The 11,245-nt window shown below is 57.8% G+C and overlaps 1 protein-coding gene across 4 annotated transcripts in view; it reads right to left on the bottom strand.

Moving 5' to 3' along the window:
* The window catches only part of RASGEF1A (RasGEF domain family member 1A), a 33,361-nt gene that overhangs the window by 625 nt on the left and 21,491 nt on the right, over positions 1–11,245 (bottom strand). For 3 of the 4 annotated variants that reach the window (XM_047824792.1, XM_047824794.1, XM_047824793.1), the window contains exons 2-11: positions 9,933–10,133; positions 7,321–7,443; positions 5,032–5,169; positions 3,943–4,164; positions 3,319–3,393; positions 2,882–2,974; positions 2,320–2,422; positions 2,153–2,232; positions 1,217–1,408; positions 150–407 (exon numbers count right to left, since the gene is read on the bottom strand). In XM_047824792.1, coding sequence (XP_047680748.1) covers positions 150–407; positions 1,217–1,408; positions 2,153–2,232; positions 2,320–2,422; positions 2,882–2,974; positions 3,319–3,393; positions 3,943–4,164; positions 5,032–5,169; positions 7,321–7,443; positions 9,933–10,133 — 1,485 coding nt within the window. Of the gene's footprint in view, positions 1–149; positions 408–1,216; positions 1,409–2,152; positions 2,233–2,319; positions 2,423–2,881; positions 2,975–3,318; positions 3,394–3,942; positions 4,165–5,031; positions 5,170–7,320; positions 7,444–9,932; positions 10,134–11,245 lie in introns of those variants that run through there. The other variant, XM_047824795.1, reaches the window with a different exon arrangement.

The raw sequence follows: 11,245 nt of genomic DNA, 5'->3' as shown, positions 1-11,245 counted from the left end.
CTGCTCCCTGGGGTTCTAGAGCTCACAGCTTGGGGACTGAGAAGCTTCCTGGTTCTGCAACACTATCGGGGCTTCCAGAGCCCCAGCTCTCCTTGTTCTCATCCTGTCACCTACCCACAGCCCACCCTCACGTACTCAGCCCTTTGGGCTCAGCTTCCCCTGTGATCAGGCCTGCCTCCCAGGGCAACCCCCCCATGAGAGGAGAGGCCCTGGACATGGGGAGTCAGGGTGACATGTACAGTGCAGGGAGGTGGGTGTGCTGCCCTGGGGAGCTGGGCCTCACCTTCCTCGCTGTAGATGGGGGCCGTGAGCAGGTAGTTCTGAATCTTCTTGTCCTTCTCGAAGGGACACTCTACCTGAGTCCATGTCATGAACTCATGGATCTGTCTGGAGATTTCCCAAAATTTCTGAAGGCACAGAAGACCAACTGGATGTTCATTTGTCACCTTAAGCTTGAAATCCTTGGTTCGGGCAGGGGATGTAGGTTCCGGTTTCATTCTGTGCCCCAGCAAGATGGGACAGTGACCCTGCTCAGCTGACTTTGTGGCCACGGCAGCACTTTATGCAGCATCAGAGCCAGTAAGTGTCCCCAAGACCACTCGGTCCTGCACGTTGCCTAGGCCCGAGGCTGCAGCAGGGTCTGTGCCTCCCCTGTGCAAGACCCCAAGAGGGCCCCATCGGGGACTCCAGGCTGAGGCAGGTATGCCAGCCATACCCAGCACAGCACCACCAACCTGAACGTGTCATGATCTCATTCTCTGGGGAGCTGTAGGGGAAACGGGGCTGTCCAGTACTTACCTCACACAGGTAAGGGGTAGGAAAGCGTTATGGATTCTTACACAGGCCCCCATAACCTTTGTCCTACCTTCCCACCGTTGGCCAGCTACCCTTGGTTTCCATCTGGAATTCTGCTGCCTCCTCCCTGCTCAAGTACCTTCTTGCCTAAAGCCTTCCTCACTCCCAACCCCCCAGAAGTAGCCCCTTCTCTGTCTCCCTGGTGGGGTCAGTGTTGGGGCCACCCTTATACTTCGCAAACAGCACACATAACCCACCCTGGAGCTTTCAGTCCTAAAGGGCTTTCTGCAAAGGGCCACTGCTTTTCAGCTCTAGTAGCACAGATTCTACCTGTCCTAGGATAAGGCTGAGAGGTCTGTTCTGCCCTGTGTTGGGACAGTCTGGCCCCCCTCCCCTCAGGCCACAAGGGTGCTGAGCTCACCTTAAAGTTAATATGCCCGTTGGGCAAGTGATTGGTATGGATTTTGTGCAGGAAGTAAATGTCCTTAACGAAAAGGTTGAATACAGGGATGACAATCTTCTCTCTGCTGCTGTTGGCCATCTGGGACCTTTGAGTGGCCCCCTGCAGGGCAGTGCGGTAGTTGCAGAAGTTGCTGGATGGGTCCATGTGGTGCTGTGGGCAGACAGGAGGACCTGGTTGGCTGTGTTCTCCCTGTACCCCTGACTTGTTCAGAATGCCCCTTCGCAGAGCAGGAAACAGCGATGGGGAAGGCATTTCCCTGCCGGGCAGCCCTGGACTGTCACCAGAAGAGGCCTCCTTTCTGGGAGTGAGCACCTGGCTGAGTACCGGGTTTGGATCCAAACATGAGGAAAGTTACAGAGAAGTCTCACAGCTCACACACACCTCGTCCCTGCCCTGCTGAGCCTGGGTCTCACTTCTTTCCTTTCAAAACCTTCCTTTGCCCTTCTACTTGGACCAACACCTCCCAAAACTGACAAGCTCTGTAGGACACATTTGCAGAAAGTGGATTCTGTGATCAAATACTTCAGGGAAGGCTGCAGGTGAACCTACCCACTCCTGGGCCACCCGGATGATCCAAGACCGCAGGAACTCAAGCCAGGAAAAGGCCAGCCTCTGCTTCGTCAGCATCACCCAACACCCCAGCAACACCCTGGGACCCACTTTTGTCAAACTCTTTCCTAACCAGTCTCTAGAACTTGCCTTAGGCAATGCCAGTTCTGCCTAAAGTTCCAAGGGCCGAGGAGAGCTTCAGCTACCCACCTCCTAGAGCAGCCAGGCCAGCTCAACATGCCCTACACCAGATGGCACTGTGGGCAGTGGGTTCTGAGCAAGGGGGCAGAGTGGATGAGGCCCACCCCTCCTCAGGCCAATGTAGGACATGGCTGAGGTGCTTACCTCCAAGACGTCAAACTTGGCCGTCTTGACTTTGGACCACGTTTTCTTCAGCCTCGCCACAGGACTGAGGTTCATGCCAGCTGCAGGGAACAGCAGGTGGAGTCAGGGTGGGGTTAGGTAAGCCATGCAGAAGCTGGATAGGAAGCCCCTGGGGCCTGGCCACTCACAGATGATGGCCATCATGGAGTTGAAATTCCCGATGTTGAAGCACTCCCGGGCCACATCAATAAAGAACTCTAGCATGCGGGTCCGGTGCTTCTTCTTCACCACCTAGAGAGCAGCCAAACAGCTTCAGGGTGAGCCCCCTACAGGAGTAACCCCCCAACCAGTCCCTGAAGGGCAGCCTAGACAGGAGCTACACTGGGCCCTCAGAGCTGTCAGACCCAGGGCTGGGGCGACGCTCATCGACTGCAGAGGCAGGAAACGCAGCTGTAGCATTTTCGATGCTGGGCAGAGGGGCAGGAGGGCAGTCTGAGAGTACTAAGGGAGTCCCAGATAAACTCACAGAACATGCCAGGTACACTCCATGGATGGGTGTCTCATAATTACTGTGAGATTGGCTGGAGGGTAGGGGGGAACAGGGATGTTGGTGCCCCAGCAATGGAGACCTCTGTCTCCACTTTCAAAGTTTTATCATCTCAGGGGTGTAGAAGTCAGAGCCTCAGGAAGCACTGTGGGTCCAGAGAAGGGACAGTGTCACCCCACCCATATGGGCTATGCAGCACTTACCCGGCACACCTCGGTGGCCACTAGCATGCTAAGGCAGTTGAACCAGTTGTCATAGGCCTCCAGGCTATAGGTCTTGGTCAGGTCCCCTCGGCACTGGGAGAAACACAACAGGTCACAGGGAACCTGAGGACCCTGCCAGCAGGTGCTGCCCCAGCCCTAACCCCAGAAATGAGCAGGAACCATGGCCAAAAGAGACTGAAAGGGATGGTGGGGTGTGGGCAGCTGACAGGTCCAGGTCTCCCAGGATGCCCCATCCCCAGGCTCCTGGGAGCAGTGGCCCCCTTCCAGCATGCAGCACCCTGAATAGCTGTCTGCTGACCCCTTGGGGCAGGCACCAGGCCACACCCCTAACATTTGGTTGTAAGGCCCCCACCCTGCATAGGTATAGGTGCTAGGCCCACCCGAAGGCCACCACAGAGCACACAGCAGCCCCTCACCCGGTGCTTGTCCCGAGAGTCCATGTGGCTGACGATCTGCATCAGGTCCTCAGGGTGAATGCTGCTGACCCTCTCCTAGGATGGGCGAGGAGGTAGCACAGGAGGGGTGATGAACCTGCCATTCTCCGCCAGGCCCCACACTCGGGGTATAGGCCATGTTTAGAGTAGCTGTGAAGACCTATGCAGGGGTGCACTACAGGCCCTCCTTGATCAGGGCACCCAGCCAGTGGGCAGGCCCTGAAATGCATCCCAGGGGTCTGCAAGACCCTCCCCTCCCAGGGCTTCATGGGATGAGGTGGAAGTCTTGGGGGCAGTGGCTCCTAGGTGCAGGGTACCTTCTCAGTCCAGGGCATAGGCAAGATGAGGTGACAGGGCAGGGGAACAGGCCCTCCCCTCTAAGCCTTTCACCTCCTGGGCCAGTCCCCATCACCCCAGCCCCTCCCCTATACATGGGGTTGCTGTGATCCCAGGGACCCAGGAGCTGACAAGTGAGCTTCACCTGACACCCCAGTCTGACCAGCAGGGGGGGGCCCTGCAGCACTATGTTGAGAAAGATGCTGGGGGTCCAGCATTGGTGAGTACACCCCCGCCCCCATGCCAGGCAGGGCACAATGAAGCACTGACCAGCTCGATATGAGTCAGCTGCTGGGCCAACACCAGGGGGTCGCAGCACACACCCAGGATGTCCTTCTGAGTGGCTGGCGGCTTAGTCTTGAGGACAGACCCTTTGTCCATCGCCGGTGAGCGAAGCTTGTCCCGCAGCTCCTGAAGCTGGCTCCGGGCAGCCAGCGACAGCAGCAGGCTCTGTGTCATTTGGGCAATGGCCTTCTTCACTGTGCCATTCTCCTGTGGAGGTCCAGAGACAACAAAGGTGCAGGTGTGGGCTGGCAAGGCCACCACCTCTCCAGAGAAACCCATTTCCTCTCCAGGGATGTGCCCGACTTTGAATGCACTTCCCTACTAAAACCTGCCATGAGTGTTTGGGCTTTTGAAGGTAGAATGGAACACAGTGTGGGCTTCTCTGAGTACCGTTGAGGAGGGTGGCTCAGCTGGCTGTCCTGTGGGGATGGGAACGGAGGGCCAGGGCAGGGCCAGGGGAAGTCTTCTGGGTCTGAAAACCATGGTTTTCCTAATGCTGTCCAGCTGAAATACTTTTGGCCTCCCCACAGCAGGGAGGAGAGCATCTGGAAGGGCTTCCTCCAGGACCAGGAACCTTTGCTCTCTGGGTGGGAGCAGCCCCCCGAACTCTCCCTGGGCTTTCTGAGCCCTCCAGCCAGATAGAAACTGCTGAGCACACAGAGCACTTTCATTGTGGAGACCCAGCCAGCCAGGTTTCCGGTCTCCACAGAAGGCCAGGAGGGAGCTGGGAGCCAGAGGTGTAGACAGGCTCTTAAAACCTCTTACTAGGTCCCCACTCCACTCACCCCAAGCCCAGGAAAGGTGGGGCCTGGGCTCATTCCAGCCCGTCACTCGGGACACAGGGTTTCCCACATGCAGAAGATGCCAAGGGCAAGTCTGGCCCATTGCTGGACAGCTGAGCAGTCTTGTGGGGAGGGGCACAAATGGAGCCATCCAGCAGTTGTCTTGGGAGGGTGATCACATAGAGGACCACATACAGAGCTGTCCCTGAAGACCTATCCTCCTGTGAGAGTAGACCCCCCTTCCCCAGACACATACCCAAGGGGTTCTGCCAGGGTCTAAGGAAGACCTCACCTCATCACACTGCGTGACCCGGTGGGTAATGGCCTTCAGTTCAGCCATGGCCTTCTCATCCTGGAAGTCGTAGGGGAAGGCTTCTGTCCACTCCTTTAACAGCTGCACAATCTTGGCTGAGAAGGACTTCAGCTTGGCCTGGGGTGGCACGGTGTAAAGTCACCCTCCAGAGTGGGCACAAGATGACCAGTGGTACAAGCCTCCCCATCTCCCCCAGGTCTGCAACACCCCCACCCCCGTTATCCCTCGTGGGACCTGCTCCCCAGCCCCATGCTGGGGCGAGGGTTCTGGAGAAGGACATCCCCACTCTGTCTACCTGTGGCTTTGTTGTACCTGCTTGGTTTCATATTCCCCCTTACGTCAGCATTCTTTTTCACTTAAATTTATTTTCAAAAAACTTGTCCTCTCATAACCATGACATAGAAAACTAGTTTCCTTTGCTGTAATTAGAAGTTAGCCGTTTAAAATGACAACAACAATGAAAACCAAGGAAAATTATTAAAAATCAGAGACTCTCAGGGCACCTGGGTGACTCAGTCGGTTGGGCATCCAATTCTTGATTTCTGCTCGAGTCATGATCTCATAGTGTGTGGGTTCAAGCCCCGCATCGGGCTCTGTACTGGCAGCGCAGAGCCTGCTTGGGGCTTTGTCTCCCTCTCTCTCTATCCCTCCCCCACTTGCTCTGTATCTCTCTCAAAAACAAAAATAAAAAATTTTTTTTTTTTTAAATGAGAGATTCTTGCCTGTCCCCTCTCAGTTAGCAACAGGTTGGCAAGTGCCGGGAAGGGGTGCAGACACTCAGAGGCATCCCTCTCCGGACCTCCTATCCTTAAAGACGGGCTGGGCACCCCTGCCGTCACCCTGGGTCCACACACCGGTAAGGCCTGAGAAGGATGTGCCAAATGCTTGGCCGCAGTATCCCAGTGGGTCTTCAGGGCCCAGCCCCACACTGTCCCACACACACACATGTGCCCACACCCCTCCTGTGCCCACCACAGCTCCCCAGCACTGACCAGCTCCCTGCCTGCCTATACCTGCCCAACCTGGACTGTTCTAGCTGCCCTGTGGGCCTCTCACCACCCTCCACCCCCACTTCTTTTTGCCCACATCTGCCCCCACCCCTGCTGAGCTGCCTCCAACCTGCCTGATTCTGGCCATGTCCCCAGCTGGTCCCCTAGTGATGGCTTCCCATGCCTTGGGGAGCCTCTCCCAGCTGGGCCCTCACTCCCTGCAGCCACTCCTCCTGGCCAGAGTCCAGTGCAGACGGCATCCAGGAGGCCTTGCTGATACTTCCCCAGAGGACCACAACCCACACTCAGCAGGAGCTAGAGCCTTGAAGCCCCTCAGAGGCCCTGCGGTGCATGTCACCATGAACAGGCTGGCGGGTTCATGCCAGGCTCCTCTTAAGCTTCCGTCTCCATGCTGACCTTCAGCCTATAATTTCATCTCCCCAGCCACCCCGCTTGGACTTATTTCCACCTGTCTCTTCAGGAGCCTTTCCTAACCCTCAGGCTGTGCTCAGTGCCTGTCTTCCTGCATCCAGGGACTCCAGGAGCGCATCCCCGCACCCCTCCAACAAGGAGACTCAGTTCACAGGCCTGGGCTGCACACCTGCAGGGGCAGGTGGCCTAGCCTGGTGGAGGGAAGGTAGAGGGGAAAGTCACCAGCAAACAGGGATGGGACATGCTCTGCCACAGCCCAGACTAGGCTCTGCCAGCTCTCTGATGGCACACCGACCACCTGGTCTTCTGCACCAGACCCTGGGCTTCTAAAAGTCTCATCTGAAGCACATGCCCCCAGGGACAGCCTGTGGTTTCTTGACTATCCCGGCTGCCCAAAGCGTGGCTCAAGAAGAGACAGCAGGGGCAGAGAGCCCCATTTGAGTCACTGCAAACCACTCTGAGCAGGAGTCAGCCTGCGAGTGCTGCCACCTGACCCCCACCCCGGAGGGGTCAGTGACCCAGGTCCCACTGCCGGCTTTTCTACCAGCGGGGGGTCCCGGCACTGACCAGGATTGCTGGCAGAGCTGTCTGCCGTGGCTCTCTCCTGGAAAGGGGTGTGAGTGCCCACCAAGAGCAGTTACTTTCAGCATCCCATGAAGAGTAGTCGGCTCTGTGTGCACCCCATGCCGAATGGGGCGCCATGCCCCAGGCGCATGCACCCATGCTCCTCTGCCAAGGAGGCCAGAGACCAGCCAATCTGCCCCATCAGGGAGGGCCCCCTGCTGGGCTCAGCCAGACCTGACCTGCCAGAGGCACGGAGACAGGCAGCACCCATCTGCTCCTTTACCTTCTCAGACCCGGTCTCCAGCTGCTGCCTCTGCTCCAGGCAGATCTGCCCCACGCGGGCCAGCAGGTCATGAGGGGGGATGAAGACCCGGGAGCTCAAGAGAAATGTAAAGATGTATGTCCTCTGAAGAAGAGAGAGGGAGAGGGGATGAAGAGGAGGTCGGGCCTGTGCCGCCCCCTCCAGCTATGGTCACAGCCTGTCTAGCCACCTGCCGGGCCCAACAGCACCATCCAGCAGCCATGCCTTCTCCTGCATGGTTTACTCCACCTTGAACGTCCTTCCTTTTCTCTCACTGCCACCCAAATTCCTGCCTCCCTTGCAAGGCACAGATCAAACCCCACTTCCCTGCAGCTCCTGGAGGCTTCCCCTGACAAGCTCAGCTCCCAGCAGTCTTGCTCTGCTGGGATTCTCCCCCACCCTCCGTCCTACCCCACGGTGGGAGCTAACACCCAAACCTGGATGTTGGTGGGACTCTCCCAGCCTGTGTGAGCCCATTGCCCAGCCCACAGTGCCTCCAGGGTCAGTCTCCAAGCCTTCTTATCCAGATCCTTACTGGTCTTGCCAATGGCGGGCAGAGTGGGGCATTTTTGGACCCAGCACCCAGCGTCAGGGACTGTCACAAGCCCCTGTGCTAACAACCAGCTCTGGGCCTTATGTCCACCTGCTGTACCGTGGCCCCTCTGGCCCACATCCATGTGCCCTTGTCCCTGGGCTGTGTGGTACAGTTTCTGAAGGGCCCTCATGATCTGGACTAAAAGGTGTCAGGGAACAGGGCCCAGGGCCAAGGGTTCTCTGAGGCCTTTTGTCTGACATGGGTCAGCACCTGGGAGACCTTCACACTGGCTCCTGCCTGCAGACAGGTTGGACCTAGGAGTGGGGCAAGATGCTTGAAGCTCTCCTGGGGACTCTACCCCTGCATGGGTGCTGCAGGCTGGGGGGCCTGGGACCCTTTGCCCTCACCCTGGGCCCAGGGGCAGGTCTTCCTTGTTCCAGCCCAAAGCAAGTGGGCCGTGTTTGCGGGAAGCGCAGGCCTTGCAGATCAGGCCTCAAGGCCTCGGGCCCTCACTGTCCCCCTGCAGCCTTCAGACGCCACTTGAGGAAATCCTCCTGGGAACAGCAGGGGTTCCTCCAATCCCCAACAGACTTCCCATGCCCTGTCCCCAGGCTGTGTAGCATGGGTGCTCAGGGATCCCAGCTGTGTGGTGGCCCCCTTCTAAACAGATGGCTCAGAAGTGTGATGAATGTCACCCAGGCATCACACCTTGGAGTTCCTAGCCAAGGCAAGAAGAGAACCCAGGGAGGAGCTGTGCATTTCCAAGGAGCACAGAGACTCGCTGGTGTGTGTGTGTGCATCCCCAGCTGCCCACATACACAGGAGAGGGGGACAGTGGGGGGAGGGAGGGAACCCAGGAGCTTGGCAGAGAAGCTGATGCCCAGCTGGACTCTGCCGGTCCTACCTCTGCACTTGCACCCCTTTACTCTCTCCTGGAAAGCAGGGGGTGATCCCAGGGCATAGTGTCTGGGGGAGAACACTGGGTAACAGCTGAGGAGGCCCCTCGGGACACACCTAAAAGAGAAGTAGCTCCTCCCACAAGGCCACAGAACAGTTCTGGGGTTGGAGGTGCCAGCCCCTGGGAGGCTGATGCTCTGCCCTAGGCTTCTTCAGGAGACCTGACCCTCAGCTGCAGTGTCTGCACCACCAATTCCAGCCCCAGCCCAGCTTTGGGAGGGTTTTCAAGTAGCATGGAGTAGACAGCCCCAGGAGGAAGGTAGGAGGCCTGACGTGTTGGGGGGGGTTGTGCCAGGAACACCCAGAAACTGAGTTGGCTCCAGCACCATTGGATAAAAGCTGGAGAGCGGATGGGGGCAATTCCTCCCCGACCCTCCCATGCAAGTCTGTGTCAGACGCCAAGGCCGGCAAGCACAGCTCTGTCCTCAAGAGGGAGGGGGCACCTGGAAGGGGACTGTTGCAGCCTGGCCCTCCAAAGGGAGCAGGCAGGCCCGAGACCACTGCTGCTAAGAGATGTGCCCTCTCAGAGGCAAAAGGGAAGCCACACATGACAAGGGAACTCTTTCTGCCTGTTCTAAGAACGTACCAGTGGCATCTTGAAATGAAGAGGGGGATCCGAATTGTAGCGGAAGGCCAGTCCTGCCCACGCAGGCATGTGCCATGGGGTCTGCATGCTGGCTGGGCATGGCGGGGCTGTCACTCTTTATTCTGGACCATGGCATTTCATGCACAAAACAAACTTCCCAGCTGGGTGGACCCTCACCAGGACCCCAAGGCTCCAGTCTTACTCCTTAGACTCTTCCCTAAGGACCCTGTTCAGAACTCTGACCCCTGTTCCACCCCTTGTGTATCTGCTTCCTTGTGCCACCAAGGCTATCTCCCAGCTGCCTGGGGTCAGCAGGGACGTCGCTGCAGATTCCTCTCCACTGCAGGGGCAGGAGGGCAGAGCAGGAGGTAGGGCTGAGACTCCCTGATGGCCTGCCTCTCCCCTGTTGCTCTGTCCAGCTCTGTCTGGGCCTTCCTTCCCATCCCCGAAGCAGCTGCCCCTGGAACCTAGGTGACCCCAAACAGTCCCACCCATCTCCAGGCCCCAGGCACTTACATCCGGGTAATAGTCCACTGTGGGGACCAGGTGCTCCATCAAAGCTTCTAGGGACCCAGAGATGAGGCGTCCCTCTTGGAAGACGAGGTCCCCGGAGCTGCTGGCCCCACTTCCTCGCTCCCCCATGCCGGGCAGCACCTGTCCACTACAGCTGGGCCCAAGTATGCTGGAGAAGACGACGGACGTCTGGGGCATAGTTTCCTGGGAGAGAAGAAAGAGGCGTCACAGGCCTGGTCACCCGCAGCCTGAGTGCAGGTGCACAGTGAGAGCCCCAGCAGGGCCAGGAGGGGCACCCCACCCAAGGGTGGGCATTGAATGGCAGCTCAGATGGGCAGGCAGATTCCTCAGCAGCCCTACATTCACTGGGTGTCTGAGAAATATTTCTTGAACACCTGCTCCACGCATACCAGGCCTCATTCCTAGAACCTAGACACACAGAACCCTGCCTCCTGGGGTCACATCCCAGTGGAAGAAGAGAAACTATGGAGAAAAACAATGCCCATAGGAGAAGGATCTGGAGCATTTTGGGATGGTCACGGCAGCCTCAGGTAAGATGGTGTTAGTCGTGCAGCTGCCCAGAATAAGAAAGGAACATTCTAGGTAAAAGAGACAGCAGGTGCAAAGGTCCTGAGGCCAGTGTGTGTGGAGGGAAGGAGCAGGGAGAGTGGTCTGAGTAACAAGCCAGACCCTGCACAGTGTGGGCCAGGGGGCCATGTGCTATTCCTCTGAGACAGGAAGCATGGAAGCTCTGAGCACAAGAATGATTTGACTCAGGGTGAATGTCACTATTTCTGCTATGCGGAGACCCAGCAAGGAAAGGATCGGAAAACCAACTGGTGGGTTTTGCCATAACCCAGGGAGGGATTGCTCAGGTCAGGGGGTAGCAGAGGAGGGGAGCAGGGTCAACTCCAAATGCTGCGAAAAATGGTCTCAGGCCTGAGTGATTGATCAGCACGGGAAAGGACGTGAGAGTGGGGTTTGGAGAAAGATCTGGAACTTCATTTTGACATGCTACATGTGAAGTGCCCATTAGATGCACATGTCAGACAGCAGTCTTGAGGGTGCTCAGTGGTCCCACAGTGGCCTGGCCTGGTATGGCCAGGAGGCTGAGGGTGCCCACCTCACCCTACAGCAGAGCCTCTTAGTGGGAGTCCTCACGAGGCCTACAAGAGTCTGCAGCCCTCCTGGGCCTCAGTTTCCCCTTGCCCAGGGGGCGGCACCTGGGAGGTGCTGCGTGGGGATCAGAGTGAGGAGCGTTTGCCAGCCTGAGGCCTCCGAAGCGGGTGCCCACGAGTCTACTCTCCCTCCTGCCG

The sequence above is a fragment of the Prionailurus viverrinus genome, chromosome D2, assembly GCF_022837055.1.
Source record: "Prionailurus viverrinus isolate Anna chromosome D2, UM_Priviv_1.0, whole genome shotgun sequence".
Lineage (NCBI taxonomy): Eukaryota > Metazoa > Chordata > Mammalia > Carnivora > Felidae > Prionailurus > Prionailurus viverrinus.
This window is presented reverse-complemented; position numbering and strand designations above follow the sequence as displayed.